The sequence below is a fragment of the Monodon monoceros genome, unplaced genomic scaffold, assembly GCF_005190385.1.
Source record: "Monodon monoceros isolate NGI ecotype Baffin Bay Population unplaced genomic scaffold, NGI_Narwhal_1 Super_Scaffold_15, whole genome shotgun sequence".
NCBI lineage: Eukaryota > Metazoa > Chordata > Mammalia > Artiodactyla > Monodontidae > Monodon > Monodon monoceros.
The window spans coordinates 52,338,377-52,351,211 of NW_021703771.1; the positions used below are offsets into that span (position 1 = coordinate 52,338,377).

Consider the following 12,835-nt stretch of genomic DNA (forward strand, 5'->3'; position numbering starts at 1 on the left):
GAGGAAGGAAGGAAGGAAGGAGGGAAAGAAGGAGGGAGGGAGGAAGGAAGGAGGGAAGGAAAGAAAGAAAGAAATAAGAAAATAAAGTAAGATAAAATAAAATAGTTATTAAAATAAATAATTATTAAGAAAAAAAATTTTTTAAAGAAGTAAAAGAAAAAAACAAACAAAAAAAAACGGACGGATAGAACCCTAGGACAAATGGTGGAAGCAAAGCTATACAGACAAAATCTCACACAGAAGCATACACATACACACTCACAAAAAGAGGAAAGGGGGAAAAAAATCATAAATTTTCCTCTCAAAGTCCACCTCCTCAATTTGGGATGATTCGTTGTCTATTCATGTATTCCACAGATGCAGGGTACATCAAGTTGGTTGTGGAGCTTTAATCCGCGGCTTCTGAGGCTGCTGGGAGAGATTTCCCTTTCTCTTCTTTGTTCTCACAGCTCCCAGGGGCTCAGCTTTGGATTTGGCCCCGCCTCTGCGTGTAGGTCGCCGCAGGGCGTCTGTTCTTCGCTCAGACAGGATGGGGTTAAAGGAGCCGCTGATTTGGGGGCTCTGGCTCACTCAGGCCGGGGATGAGGGAGGGGCATGGAGTGCGGGGCGAGCCTGCGGTGGCAGAGGCCGGCGTGACGTTGCACCAGCCTGAGGCACGCCGTGCGTTCTCCCGGGGGAGGTGTCCCTGGATCCTGGGACCCTGGCAGTGGCGGGCTGGACAGGCCCCCTGGAAGGGGGGTGTGGATAGTGACCTGTGCTCACACAGAGGGTTCTTGGTGGCAGCAGCAGAAGCCTTCGCATCCCATGCCCGTCTCTGGGGTCCGCGCTTTTAGCCGCGGCTCACGCCCGCCTCTGGAGCTCCTTTAAGCAGCGCTCTTAATCGCCTCCAGGTACGTGGGGGGTTTCTTGCCTTTTGGGACGTCTTAGGTGTTCTGCCAGCGTTCAGCAGGTGTTCTGTAGGAGTTGTTCCACGTGTAGATGTATTTCTGGTGTATCTGTGGGGAGGAAGGTGATCTTTGCGTCTTAGTCTTCCACCATCTTCCTCCTAAATGGTCTAGTTCTATTTTTTAAGATAATTTGTGGGCATTTTATTAAACTAAATGTAAACAACTTTAAGAGGGCAGGTACATATATTGAGCACTGTCTTATTACAGGTGTTGATATGTACTATAAAGAATGTCATAGGCCCAAAAACGATCCGTGCTGTCATTTCTGTCTACTACTATGTGGACTTAATATCAATCTCATTAAAGAAATATCTGGCATATCCTGAACATTTTATATCATGGCTTGTAAATGTAGAGCTATATAAGCGACATTTAGTGCTTAAATATTCAACTCCTTACGTATCAGCCATCCTTATTTGGCATAGATGGAGAGAAAAAACCCTGTTAGTGATAACAAATCAAATGATGTTTGTGGCTTATGGGTAGTCAGTTTAATCTAATGGGTTAGAAATATCTCATCTGTCTTACTCTGTCTCCATTGCTTAAGTAAGAACAGAATTTTTTGTTGTTGTTGCGGCACGCGGGCCTCTCACTGTTGTGGCCTCTCCCGTTGCGGAGCACAGGCTCCGGTCGCGCAGGCTCAGCGGCCATGGCTCACGGGCGCAGCTGCTCCGCGGCATGTGGGATCTTCCTGGACCGGGGCACGAACCAGCGTCCCCTGCATCGGCAGGCGGACTTTCAACCACTGCGCCACCAGGGAAGTCCAAGAACAGAATTTTGGTGCTGAATTACAGCCACTTGGGTGATTGGTATGTTTTTTAGCAGAGCTAAACTGATGAATGTTTTGAAGCTATAATAAAATAACTTATAAAGCTTCACTGAGAAATAAAATGGACTTAACATAAATGTAATTTAAACCTACTTTTTAAGGCTCTATGTTTTAAAAACAAAAATGGCATTGTCAAAGTGTGACCTTTAAAGATATATTCAGGGAAGTCGTTTATCATATGAAATTTATTAGCCTCTGGGTGTTAGGAGTTCAAAATTACAACTTGCTTCTTAGCAAATGTGAAAAGTAATGTCTTCTGTTACAAGTTAACTTGCATTATGTCAGTTCATTTCTATTTAGCATGAAGTTATAAAATATTCATATATAATCAATATATATTTGCCGTAGTATTAAAGGAAGCACTGTGTACTTGATAGTTGGAAATTATGAAACCATTTTCATGATTAAATCATCGCCATTATATGAGTAAAATATTCAAATTAATCTATAGAACTATATAATCCTGCAACGTACAAGGTTCCTGTAGAGTATTGTCAGAACTTAGAATTTTATCACTTCCTGTGCAGAAATATTTTTGGACTAACAGTATTTTAGTTGCCTGCTGTGTTTCAAATATTATTTTAGAAATGAGGAAAGATTGTTAAAAGAGGCTAAAAATTGCAGTCTTCACTATTTAAATGAAATAATAAGTATACCACGTAAAGATTTTAGAACACAATGAAACAATATTACAAGCAGATATAAAATGACAGTAAAAATGATACATGAAATTTTGAGGCAAATGAACTGTCAGTGACAAGTTTAGCTTATTAGAGCAAGTTTCTTGTCAGAAAAATTTTTGACATTATTTTAAAGGAAGAATGTGAACTGACCCAGAGAGCGGCTAAAACAAGCAGAAAGACTCGAACATGCCTTGTACAGGAGGGCAGACATGACTACTCTGTCAGTTAGCAAAGAATACAATTGACCCTCTGGTTTTATCTTAAAGTTTATAATAAGAGGCTGCTTAGCATAATAAAGAAACAGACAAGAATCAAAATACTTTCTCCATTCATTCAAGCAGATTACTTTTCTGAGCTCTGGTTATGAATAAGCATGCCAGTCTCATGGTGTGGTCATGAGGCTTGAAGGCGCTAAGCTAGGTACAGTGCTTGGCATTTAGTAGGCTCTAAACAAATATTAGTCCTTTTCCCTTTACAGGTCACATACAACACTATGCTATGTGGCCAGGAAATCTGTTAAGCTTTAATTACCTCCATATTAAGAGCAATTACAGTATACAGTCCAAAAGTTGAGCATATGATTAAGTAACCTTTATTTTGGGTGCTCAGCTGCTGTCTCTGAACACGTTCTCTCCTAGTGCTCAGGTAGTTTAAAGCATGAGAAATAGTTCAAAGGTTCAGTAGGGCCTTAGCCTACCTCATTCCTTAATACCATCTGCTGTGCTAAATGGATGTGGTCATAGGAATTGTTCTTCAGAATCATTCATAGAAACAGGTGCAATGGGGAGACTAAGGGAGAAATTACCAGGAAGCTAAAGAGCTCAAGCTGCAGAGACCCTCACCTGCTCAGGTCTCCTTAGGCCTTGTATCTAATTTGCATTTGTAATTTACATGCTTCTCCTTTAAGAGGGCCCCCCAATTAGATAACCTTCAGGCCCAACAAAACCTGGGTCGACTCTCACTGGACTGTCAGGTAAAAGAATTCAACGTAATTGAAAAAGATGAGGTGGCCAATAGCAGAAAAAACAAATTTTGCTTCTACTGACCAAATATTGATTGGTAGTTACCCTTGACCACAGATGCTTATATGCCCTTAATCTCAAGCTAGCCCTCACCTATCCAGGAAGGTACTCTAGTCTAGCATCAGCCTAAGAATCACCCAATTGAAGAAGTGAGAAAGGAGATCACCTGGCAATCAGGGAGTGTCAGTTGCATTGCCCTGGTATTTAGTATCTCACATTTTTAGGTTGGTGAAGGGGAAGGGATAGATGGAACCAATATTATACTGATCTGACTCAATATGTGCCCCCAAAATGTTTTAGTCACTGTATGTATATTATCACATTTTTATTCTCATGTAAGTAATATCTAAATTTTAGCTTGGGAGATAAGAAGTAACCTCCGTACTTACCTGTAACTTGACAGCAACAACAGAGGGAGGTGCTTAGTTGCACAGGTAGCATTGTATACACAGTCCTGTACAAGCATTTGCAAATGAAATTAGAGCTGGAAACTAAAATGGTACTGCAAATACACTTACACCTGCTATCATTTCCTTCCACAACAGGATTTCTTTTCCTTGACATTTATTTACAAAAATTTTACACAATCCTTTCCTTTAAGGAATCCTCTTCATCTCTTCTTATTCCCCAAGCCACCTCGTTCTTGCTGATCATAGCATCAACAAAACATACCTTCACAGCATTTTTTTAATTTGAATTTTATTAATTTTTTTATACAGTAGGTTCTTATTAGTTATCTATTTTATATATATTAGTGTATATATGTCCATCCCAATCTCCCAATTCATGCGACCACCACCACCAACCACCCCCCCTGGCTTTCCCCCCTTGGTGTCCATACGTTTGTTCTCTACATCTGTGTCTCTATTTCTGCCTTGCAAACCAGTTCACCTGTACCATTTTTTATAGATTCCACATATGTGCATTAATATATGATATTTGTTTTTCTCTTTCTGACTTACTTCACTCTGTATGACAGTCTCTAGGTCCATCCATGTCTCTACAAATGACCCAATTTTGTTCCTTTTTTATGGCTGAGTAATATTCCATTTTGTATATGTACCACAAGTTCTTTATCCATTCGTCTGTCAATGGGCATTTAGGTTGCTTCCATGACCTGGCTGTTGTAAATAGTGCTGCAGTGACCAATGGGGTGCATGTGTCTTTTTGAATTATGGTCTTCTCTGGGTATATGCCCAGTAGTGGGATTGCTGGGTCATATGGTAATTCTATTTTTAGTTTTTTAAGGAACCTCCATACTGTTCTCCATAGTGGCTGTATCAATTTACATTCCCACCAACAGTGCAGGAGGGTTCTCTTTTCTCCACACCCTCTCCAGAATTTGTTGTTTGTAGATTTTCTGATGATGCCCATTCTAACCAGTGTGAGGTGATACCTCCTTGTAGTTTTGATTTGCATTTCTCACCTTCACAGCATTTTAAATTGCCTCCTAATCATTGAGTTCGATGCATGTCTAGAAAGATAAGTGAGTTTTCTTTGGGATGTGTTTGTTTATATCTGTATTATTCAAAATAAGTCAACAGCTTGAGCACCTGAAATGTTATTGAGCTTTACACATGTTTAAAATGTTTGATACAAAGGTGACCTGGGAGAGCATGATAATAAGCAAACTTACAGCCTCAGGAATGCTTTGTAAGGCTTTTATTTTGGTGAAACTAGTAACTGTTATTCCATACATTTGCCAGATTCTACTTTATAAAAAATTTAGTAACTTTTTTTTTCTTTCCCTCTTTCGCTGGTACAGATCCATATCCAGAGAACGGAAGGGTGTGACCATATGACCTGTTCACAATGTAACACTAATTTTTGTTATCGATGTGGGGAGAGATACCGCCAGCTCCGTTTCTTTGGAGACCACACATCAAACCTCAGTATATTTGGATGCAAATACCGCTACCTCCCAGAGAGACCTCATCTAAGGAGACTAGTGCGAGGGTCAGTCTGTGGTGAGTGTCTGACGTGACTTATACAATCTTCCCCAGGAAGGAAGCAGTGATGACGATAGAACTTAGGAATGTAATAAAATAGCCATGACAAATCTCAGCACCTGCCAGGTATTCTAGTAGAGCCTTTAGCTCAAAATAGGAGGAAGATGTTTTCTCTCCCTTTGAGTTTAAAATTAAAAACTTGTTTGCTAGCAGGGCACTGCTTACATGAGCAAGCAGATTTTGTTCGAAAAACAATTTATTACACTGCAGAAATATGAAGTCATTAGTCTTCTGAAAGCCTATTGTAAGCCACTTGATGAAAGGGGACAATGTCACATTTCTTTTGTAGTGACAGTACCTAGCATTGGTCTTAGGCATATCCTCTATTCATCCATGGAAGGCAAACAGTGCAATTTTAAAAATCCTTATGTTTCAGAGTCTTGTAATGGAGTTCCATTGTACCTATATAGTTGATAAGCCATTGTATATATTTGTATGTATTTTCTGTTGTATTAGTAGTTAATATTAATAGCTAACAGTTAATTAAATGAGCATCAAATGCCCTCATTGCATACAAACCCAAGTTTAAATATCCAAGTGCAATGCTTTTATGGATTGAATTTTTTACCCCTTTCTTCGTCCTCAACAACACACAGTCTCATATACAAATATGCAAAGATAAACACGGATTCCTGCTGTGGCCTAGTGTCACCACCTTTGAGTGATGCAGTGTTCTTCTGGCCTAATAGTTCTTCCAATGGCTCCCTACTCCTCTGGAATATACCTACTGTGAGATTTCTTTCTTTTTCATCATGCAGAACTCCATTATTTCTTTCTCTGGCAGTCTTTCTCATGTATACACAGTACTTTTTAACATTGTCTGCGTTTCTTGCTTTCTACTTACTTGTGCCTGGTTACTTCGTGAGACCATCTTTATATCACTCTTTAGCCCTCCATCACTTCATTACTGTTGTAAACTGCTGTCCTCGCTAGAATCATGTCAGGCTAATCAGAACAAAGCTGATGGTAATAATATACTTCTGTCAGGTAAACAATAGAACATATATTTTAAATTTCATTTTATCATGGGGAAACCAGTGCCATCATTTTCTAAAATCTTATATGATATCTATAAAAACACCCTTACTGAGCTTTAATTAAACATAATTTCCCACAACCAACAGCATTCAATATAGTCAAGATTGGTTTTAATGATTTTCAGTGCTTTTCTGTTTAGTTGCTTATAACGGTATATATTATATTTGTATAACCAATATATACTTATAACCAATATATACTTACTAGTTAAACAGACTTTAGAGGGATAGCTAGGGAATCTAACCACTATTTATAACAATATTACCATGAGAAAACTAACTGCAAAATTAAGTTTTGAGCTGTAACCTATTTGTAAGTCTGTACATACAGAAAGCAACCTAAAAACCAACATCCTTACATTTCCTGCACTGGTAGTCCTTTCCTTTCCTACTTCAATGCCATTTTGTGGCAAAGTGTTTCCTTTCATTTTTGTTTTAAATAATCTTTGATTTGACCGTGCTTTTTTTTTTCCTTTTCGTTTTTCTGTTTAGTCATTCTTAAATAAGGAAAGTCATTTCCTGCCCTATTTGTTCAATAATATTTTGGGTGCATTCTCTTTGAGTCCTTTCACCATTTGCCTAGATGCCACTAGAATTCTCTTTCCAGGTCATAAAATAGAGTCAAGATATTTAACAGCCTGTAGAATGGACAGCCCATAAACATTGTCAGCAGGGAAATATTTTCTTTGTACAGTCTTCTCTGTTTTTATTTTTAATTTTATGGTCAGCTTTCTATAAATGGTTTTCTTTTGGGCCCATTTTCTTTTCTGTGTATGTGTGTGTACTCGTGTGTGTCAGGATGAACCTGACAAAGGAGGGAGCAGCTAGCCCTATGATAAGCTCTCCCTCCTACACATATTTTTGCACCTCCAGCACAGCCGCCTCGAACTGCTGTTGGACCATCACTCCAAGTATAGTAGGGAAATGTGGACTTTTTTCCTGTGGACAAACAAGGAAAAAATACAATAATTCATGTTACCCATTACATTTTACAAAATCAGACAGAATTATTTTATAAGCAATGTTTTTAAATAAAAAGAGCAATTTAATTTCAAACATCTCATCCCTACAAAAGTCAGGAAAAGGTGTTACTCTGTAAGTCCCAAGGTTACGTTCTCCCTGCCATGGAAGAGAGTAGATGGATGACAGCAAAGCCCTCCTGCCCTCCATCCTTGCATGATGGAACCCAGTTTGCTCCTCAGTTTGGGACCACAGCCTGCAGATGTCCTTGGACAGAGACAGAGAAAGGGCCTGCCCTCCTCTCACAGCTGGAGGTTGGAAAACAAGGATGGTCATGTGACCATCTGCCCAGCCACAGATCAGAGGTTCTGCCTCTAGAGAATAAGGGAGAACAGCGATTTGAGGGTAATTAGCAGCCTCTGACATGCAGGTATCTCCCTGGTAGGGAGTAGGTAGGTTATTCAGTGAATGGTGTTGGGAATAAAAGTGACAGAAAGAATGCTTTGTTCTCATATAATTCCATACAAATATTGAAAATATTACATTAAAACATATAATAATAAAGAACATACAGGTCCTTAACTGATTTCTAGTTGGCAAATAATTTATATGAACAAAAGCAATGGAGGCCCCCCTCCAAAAATAAATATCACATTTTTCAAAAAGAAAAGAAGTCTGGAACCAGAATTGAAGAAATACAGATAGCCAATAAACATGTTTTAAAAGATTCAGTGTTATTAGTAGTCAGAGAAATGTAAAAAATGAAATTTTTTTCTGGATATTGATTAGCAAATATTTTGTCGAGTTAATACTCTATGCTGGACATCCATACTCTATTGAAATAACTGGAAATTTTGTGCAATTCTTTTACAAAGAAATTTGATAATAATGTGAAGGATATTTTAAAACATGATAAAACATCTAGGTTGACAATGGTTTATTTGCAAGTATAATTTAAAATAGCAGAAAAGGGAACAAAAAATAAATACTAAAATATTTAAATAAGCTAGAATATATGGATATAATAGAATACTATTTCAGCTATTGAGAATGGTATTTTAAAAGAATTATTATTGATCTAGGAATTAGAGAATCTGTGCTTAAATGTCCTCAAGACAGTTTCAAAGGTAGACTTAACGTGTACTGAACATTGATTGCATGATTGTAATAAGTTTATTACTTCCCAAAGAGAGAGAGCACATATCTGGTTATTTGAGTTCTGTGATATTTGAAAATAAAAAAAAATACTGCTGTTACTTTGCAGTCATGTTTCATCACTATTATGAAAATATATTGATAATTACTTAAAAAGGAAACATGAATGAGCACACTGAGCTACATGTGTAGGAAAAAAACCAGATTCTTTTACAATATACAAATCAATATAGTATAAACTCAAGTGTAGCTTTAAGAATGTACAAAATGTAATTGTTCAATGCGATTTAGTATTACTTGATTGATTCTGTCATTGGTGAAAAATGTAAGTAAACCCCATGGTTAGACATTGTGTCAATTGAATGGCAGTTTTTTCAAAATTAGATATTAAAAACTGTATTTTTTAATCTGTGTTTTTTCTGTGGTTCCAAAGCCCCTTTCTTAAGAATAAAGAAGTTAATATTTTTCTGACAAATTTCCAACACATGGCTGCATTATGTTTCTGTTTTTTAATGTAATTGGTTATTCCAAATTACTGTCCTTATTTATAGAATGGTGTTGCTGCTTTATTTTCAACAGCTAAGGGAGTCTACTGCAAAGTCCCTCCATTCCTTCCTCTTCTCTTGTTGTGTTTGGGTTGTACAGCTATTGCTGTCACATGTCTTAAGATCAAGATTACTATGTAATGACAAGATATTAACTACTAGCCCCTATTTTTGTGCTAGTGTCTTTTAACGCTAGTAGGATTCCAGTTGTGAACTCTGTGCTATAACTAGAGTTTATTGTAATCACTGCTCAGTTATTCATTTAGAAAAAAAAGTGCTGGTTGATGCCATTTGGCATCCTTATAAGTGCTTCCTTTCTAAGTTTGTTAAAATGATTCATTTGAAAAACCTTCAATATATTGTATGTTTATTGGGAATTTTTTCTAACAATGGTATTGAAACATCCCATTTGTAATTCAGTGTATTAGGTGTTCATATAGTTAGTTTATTTTGGACCCAGGAAATAAATAAATCACATTTTCAGATGTGGACTTGGGCACAGCCCTCTGTAGCACCTACTAGCTCTCCATTTTGTGACCTAATTAGATTTTCTCCTGCCAGCTCAGAATGTCACTCCTTTCTTAATCTTTCAGAATTTAAAAAATTTAAAATGGAAGAGATCTAAAGGAAAAACACAAAGATGAATGGTCCTGGTGGAATAAAGTGAACCAGTAGCTTTGGTATTTTCTTGCTTGTAAAGGATGATTTATGTGATGTATGACACATGTGCCCAGGACTTGAGTGAAGTTACTGAACTTACATATGTGTATTTGTTCTACACCTGATACATTTCCTTAGAGAAATATTGCCTTAATTTTAATGACTCCTTAAAAAATAACATACATTGTGATATTAAGCATTGCTGAAATTGTTTTTAGTTTTAGTTTAAGACTCTCTAAATGGTTTGCCTTTTGTTTTCCAGCTGGAAAATTATTCATTGCACCTCTAATTCTGGTCTTGGGATTAGCACTAGGGGCCATAGCAGTTGTAATCGGTAAGAAATACTTAATGTATCTGAGATGAGAATTCTCTGAGTGCCACAGAGAGAATATGAGTGTAAATGTAATAGTGAGTCAGTATTAAGTGTAGATGGTACCTGTTCCATGCTTGCTCGAAATAAGCAATCAGCACATGATTTATAGATTCAGAGGAGTGTGTTTCGTACAGGGTGTATTTGTATGACACTTTCTCAGCCCATGAACACTTTGATTCATGTTTCTTATAAAGCATTATTAGTCCCCTTTTAATACAAAAGTTAATGTAACTAGTATCTTAGCAAAAGATTCCAGTAGACGAGGACCCAGATCTTCCAATTCTGAGTTCAGGTTGGAACATTGAAGAAAAGAGGCTCTGTTACACCTTTGGGTCTTCGGTTAGTTCTAGTAAAAGGGTTCCCTGGGTCAAAAAGATGCTTTTGATGTGGATAGGAACACGTACCCAGCATATACTTGAGCACTAACAAATAGAAAATGTATCAGTGATAAATATAGTTTTATTCATAAAGTATATTAAAATATGTATTTTCGAGCAGTGGTTCTCAGACTCTGGAGTGCTTTATAAGAACCTTGAGGGTTGGTTAAAAAACAGGTTCCTGGTTCCTACTCACAGTTTCTGATTCAGTGTAGGGGCCTAGTTCTAAAAAGTTAGGTGATGCTGATGCAGGCGGTCCAAGGACCACACTTTGAGAACCACTGCTGTAGAGGATTTAAAATTAAACACTAGAGCTAAAGGCTGCTTTGATGATTGTTCCACATAGCAGATGGGATTTCTCTTTTTTCCTGAATAAATTGATTTTTATATGTAAAGTTCTGTTTAGCAAGTAATTTGCATGTGCAGGACAGATAGAATTATAAGGTAACTAACATTTAAGTTCTTACAGTGAATGAGGCTTTATGAAGTAAATACTATTATTATCTGCATTTTACAGTTGAGGAAATTAAGGCTTTACTAGGACCTCCCAAGTGGTAGAACTGGGAATCAAAGCTGACATTTGCTCCACTGCCCATTTTCTTAAGTAACATGCTATATGGCCTGAAACCGAAGCATGAATATCAGTGTGCAAGTGATATGACTAGGGATGATAAAGAAGATTTAAGTTTTGATATTTTGATAAAAAACATTCATATCCAAACTGGTATCACAGACTTCATTAAAAGGGGGAGAAGGAGCTGAAGAAAAATAATAAAGAATGAAATCTTGAAGAACGAAGTACATTTCATAGCATAGGTATCTTCCTTCTTTTCATTTTCATGTATTACTAAATAATGATTATTTATAAATAGCTTGCAAAATAAAAATTTGAAAATAGAAAATTTTCAAATCTATGATACTAAAAGCCTGTCCTCTTAATTAGCTTTAATCTTTTTTTTTTTTTTAACCCCCAGGTTTATTTGTATTTCCTATCTATTGCCTTTGTAAAAAACAGAGAAAACGATCACGGACAGGAATGCACTGGTAAATGCGGATGATTTCATCTGACTACGCTGGTCCGGGTAGGAGCTACCCAGAATTAGACACCTGTCTGAGGGTCACTTCTTGAAAACTGCCAAGAGGACCCTTTTGCCATCTCTTCTCCTGTGTTCTGTGCAGGCCACAATGCCTCTAGCTCCGGTGCATTCCCGACATGGTATCCTGTCCTTTCCTTATACAGATTGCTGCTTTTACAAAATGGTCACTTTCATAGACTATAAACATCTATATCATAACTCTGATCTTCTTAATGGTTCTTGGAAGAAAGTATTTTAATTAGAACCAGTTATCCTCAGAACTGTCTGAGCATGCATCTCCTGAGCATTGCTTGGACTGTCTTTGTACCTGAATCTCCCTCCATGCCCTCTTCTGAGACTTGGTGTGAATAACTGAAGGTCCCACCTGTACCAACAAGCAAGGCCACTTTTCAGAAGATGAAGGCTCACCATATGCACCAATTTTCATCCGTGACCCAAGCAGTATAATTCCTTCATCCTTCAGATGCTATAATTGTTAAAAATCTCAATGCCCAAAAGGGAACTAATGAAACTAAACGAATGAGAAGAATCATAGTTACTGAAGTGTATATGTGTAGGGGTGTGAATGTGTGTGTATATACATATCTGTATTAAAACTAGGTCCAATACCTTGTACTTGTCAAGTTCCATGCCTACACTATTTTTCCACATTTTCATAGACATATTTAAAAATGATTGTTCCTTTGTGGGCATAATTTGGTAATGTACTGAATTAAAGTCAACGTACACAACAGGCTATTTTGATGTTGACCATTTCTATTTCTTTCTCTTTCTCTCTCTCCCCCCCCGCCCACACACACACACACAAATTTGTGCAGTGTCACCTCAAGGATTATCAAACTTTATAAACTGATAAAACTAATAGGCTGCTTCTAGGAAATTCTCAAGACCTGAACGTTCTGTCTTCTTTTTCAGATTTCTTATATGTTGGCATACTTGCTTCACTCTATAATTAATTTAAATAAGTGTGCTGTAGAGAGAACTGCTGAGGCCTTTAAACATATCCCTATTCTGCTAATTTTTTAACCAACTTGTGATTACAATAATTATGCTTTAGGTTAAGCATATGATATTGTTTAAAACCCCACCCTCTCACCTCTCCTTTCCCTCTCTCTCTCTCTCTTTTACTCCTCAAGTTTTT

General features: G+C 37.4%; 1 protein-coding gene across 1 annotated transcript in view; it reads left to right on the forward strand.

Moving 5' to 3' along the window:
* RNF217 (ring finger protein 217) overlaps positions 1-12,427 on the forward strand; it is a 126,585-nt gene extending 114,158 nt beyond the window's left edge. Inside the window, exons 4-6 of the mRNA XM_029224104.1 lie at positions 5,247-5,448; positions 10,110-10,181; positions 11,572-12,427. Coding sequence (XP_029079937.1) covers positions 5,247-5,448; positions 10,110-10,181; positions 11,572-11,645 — 348 coding nt within the window. The 3' untranslated portion in view covers positions 11,646-12,427. The remainder of the gene's footprint in view (positions 1-5,246; positions 5,449-10,109; positions 10,182-11,571) is intronic.
* Positions 12,428-12,835: the final 408 nt, after the last annotated feature.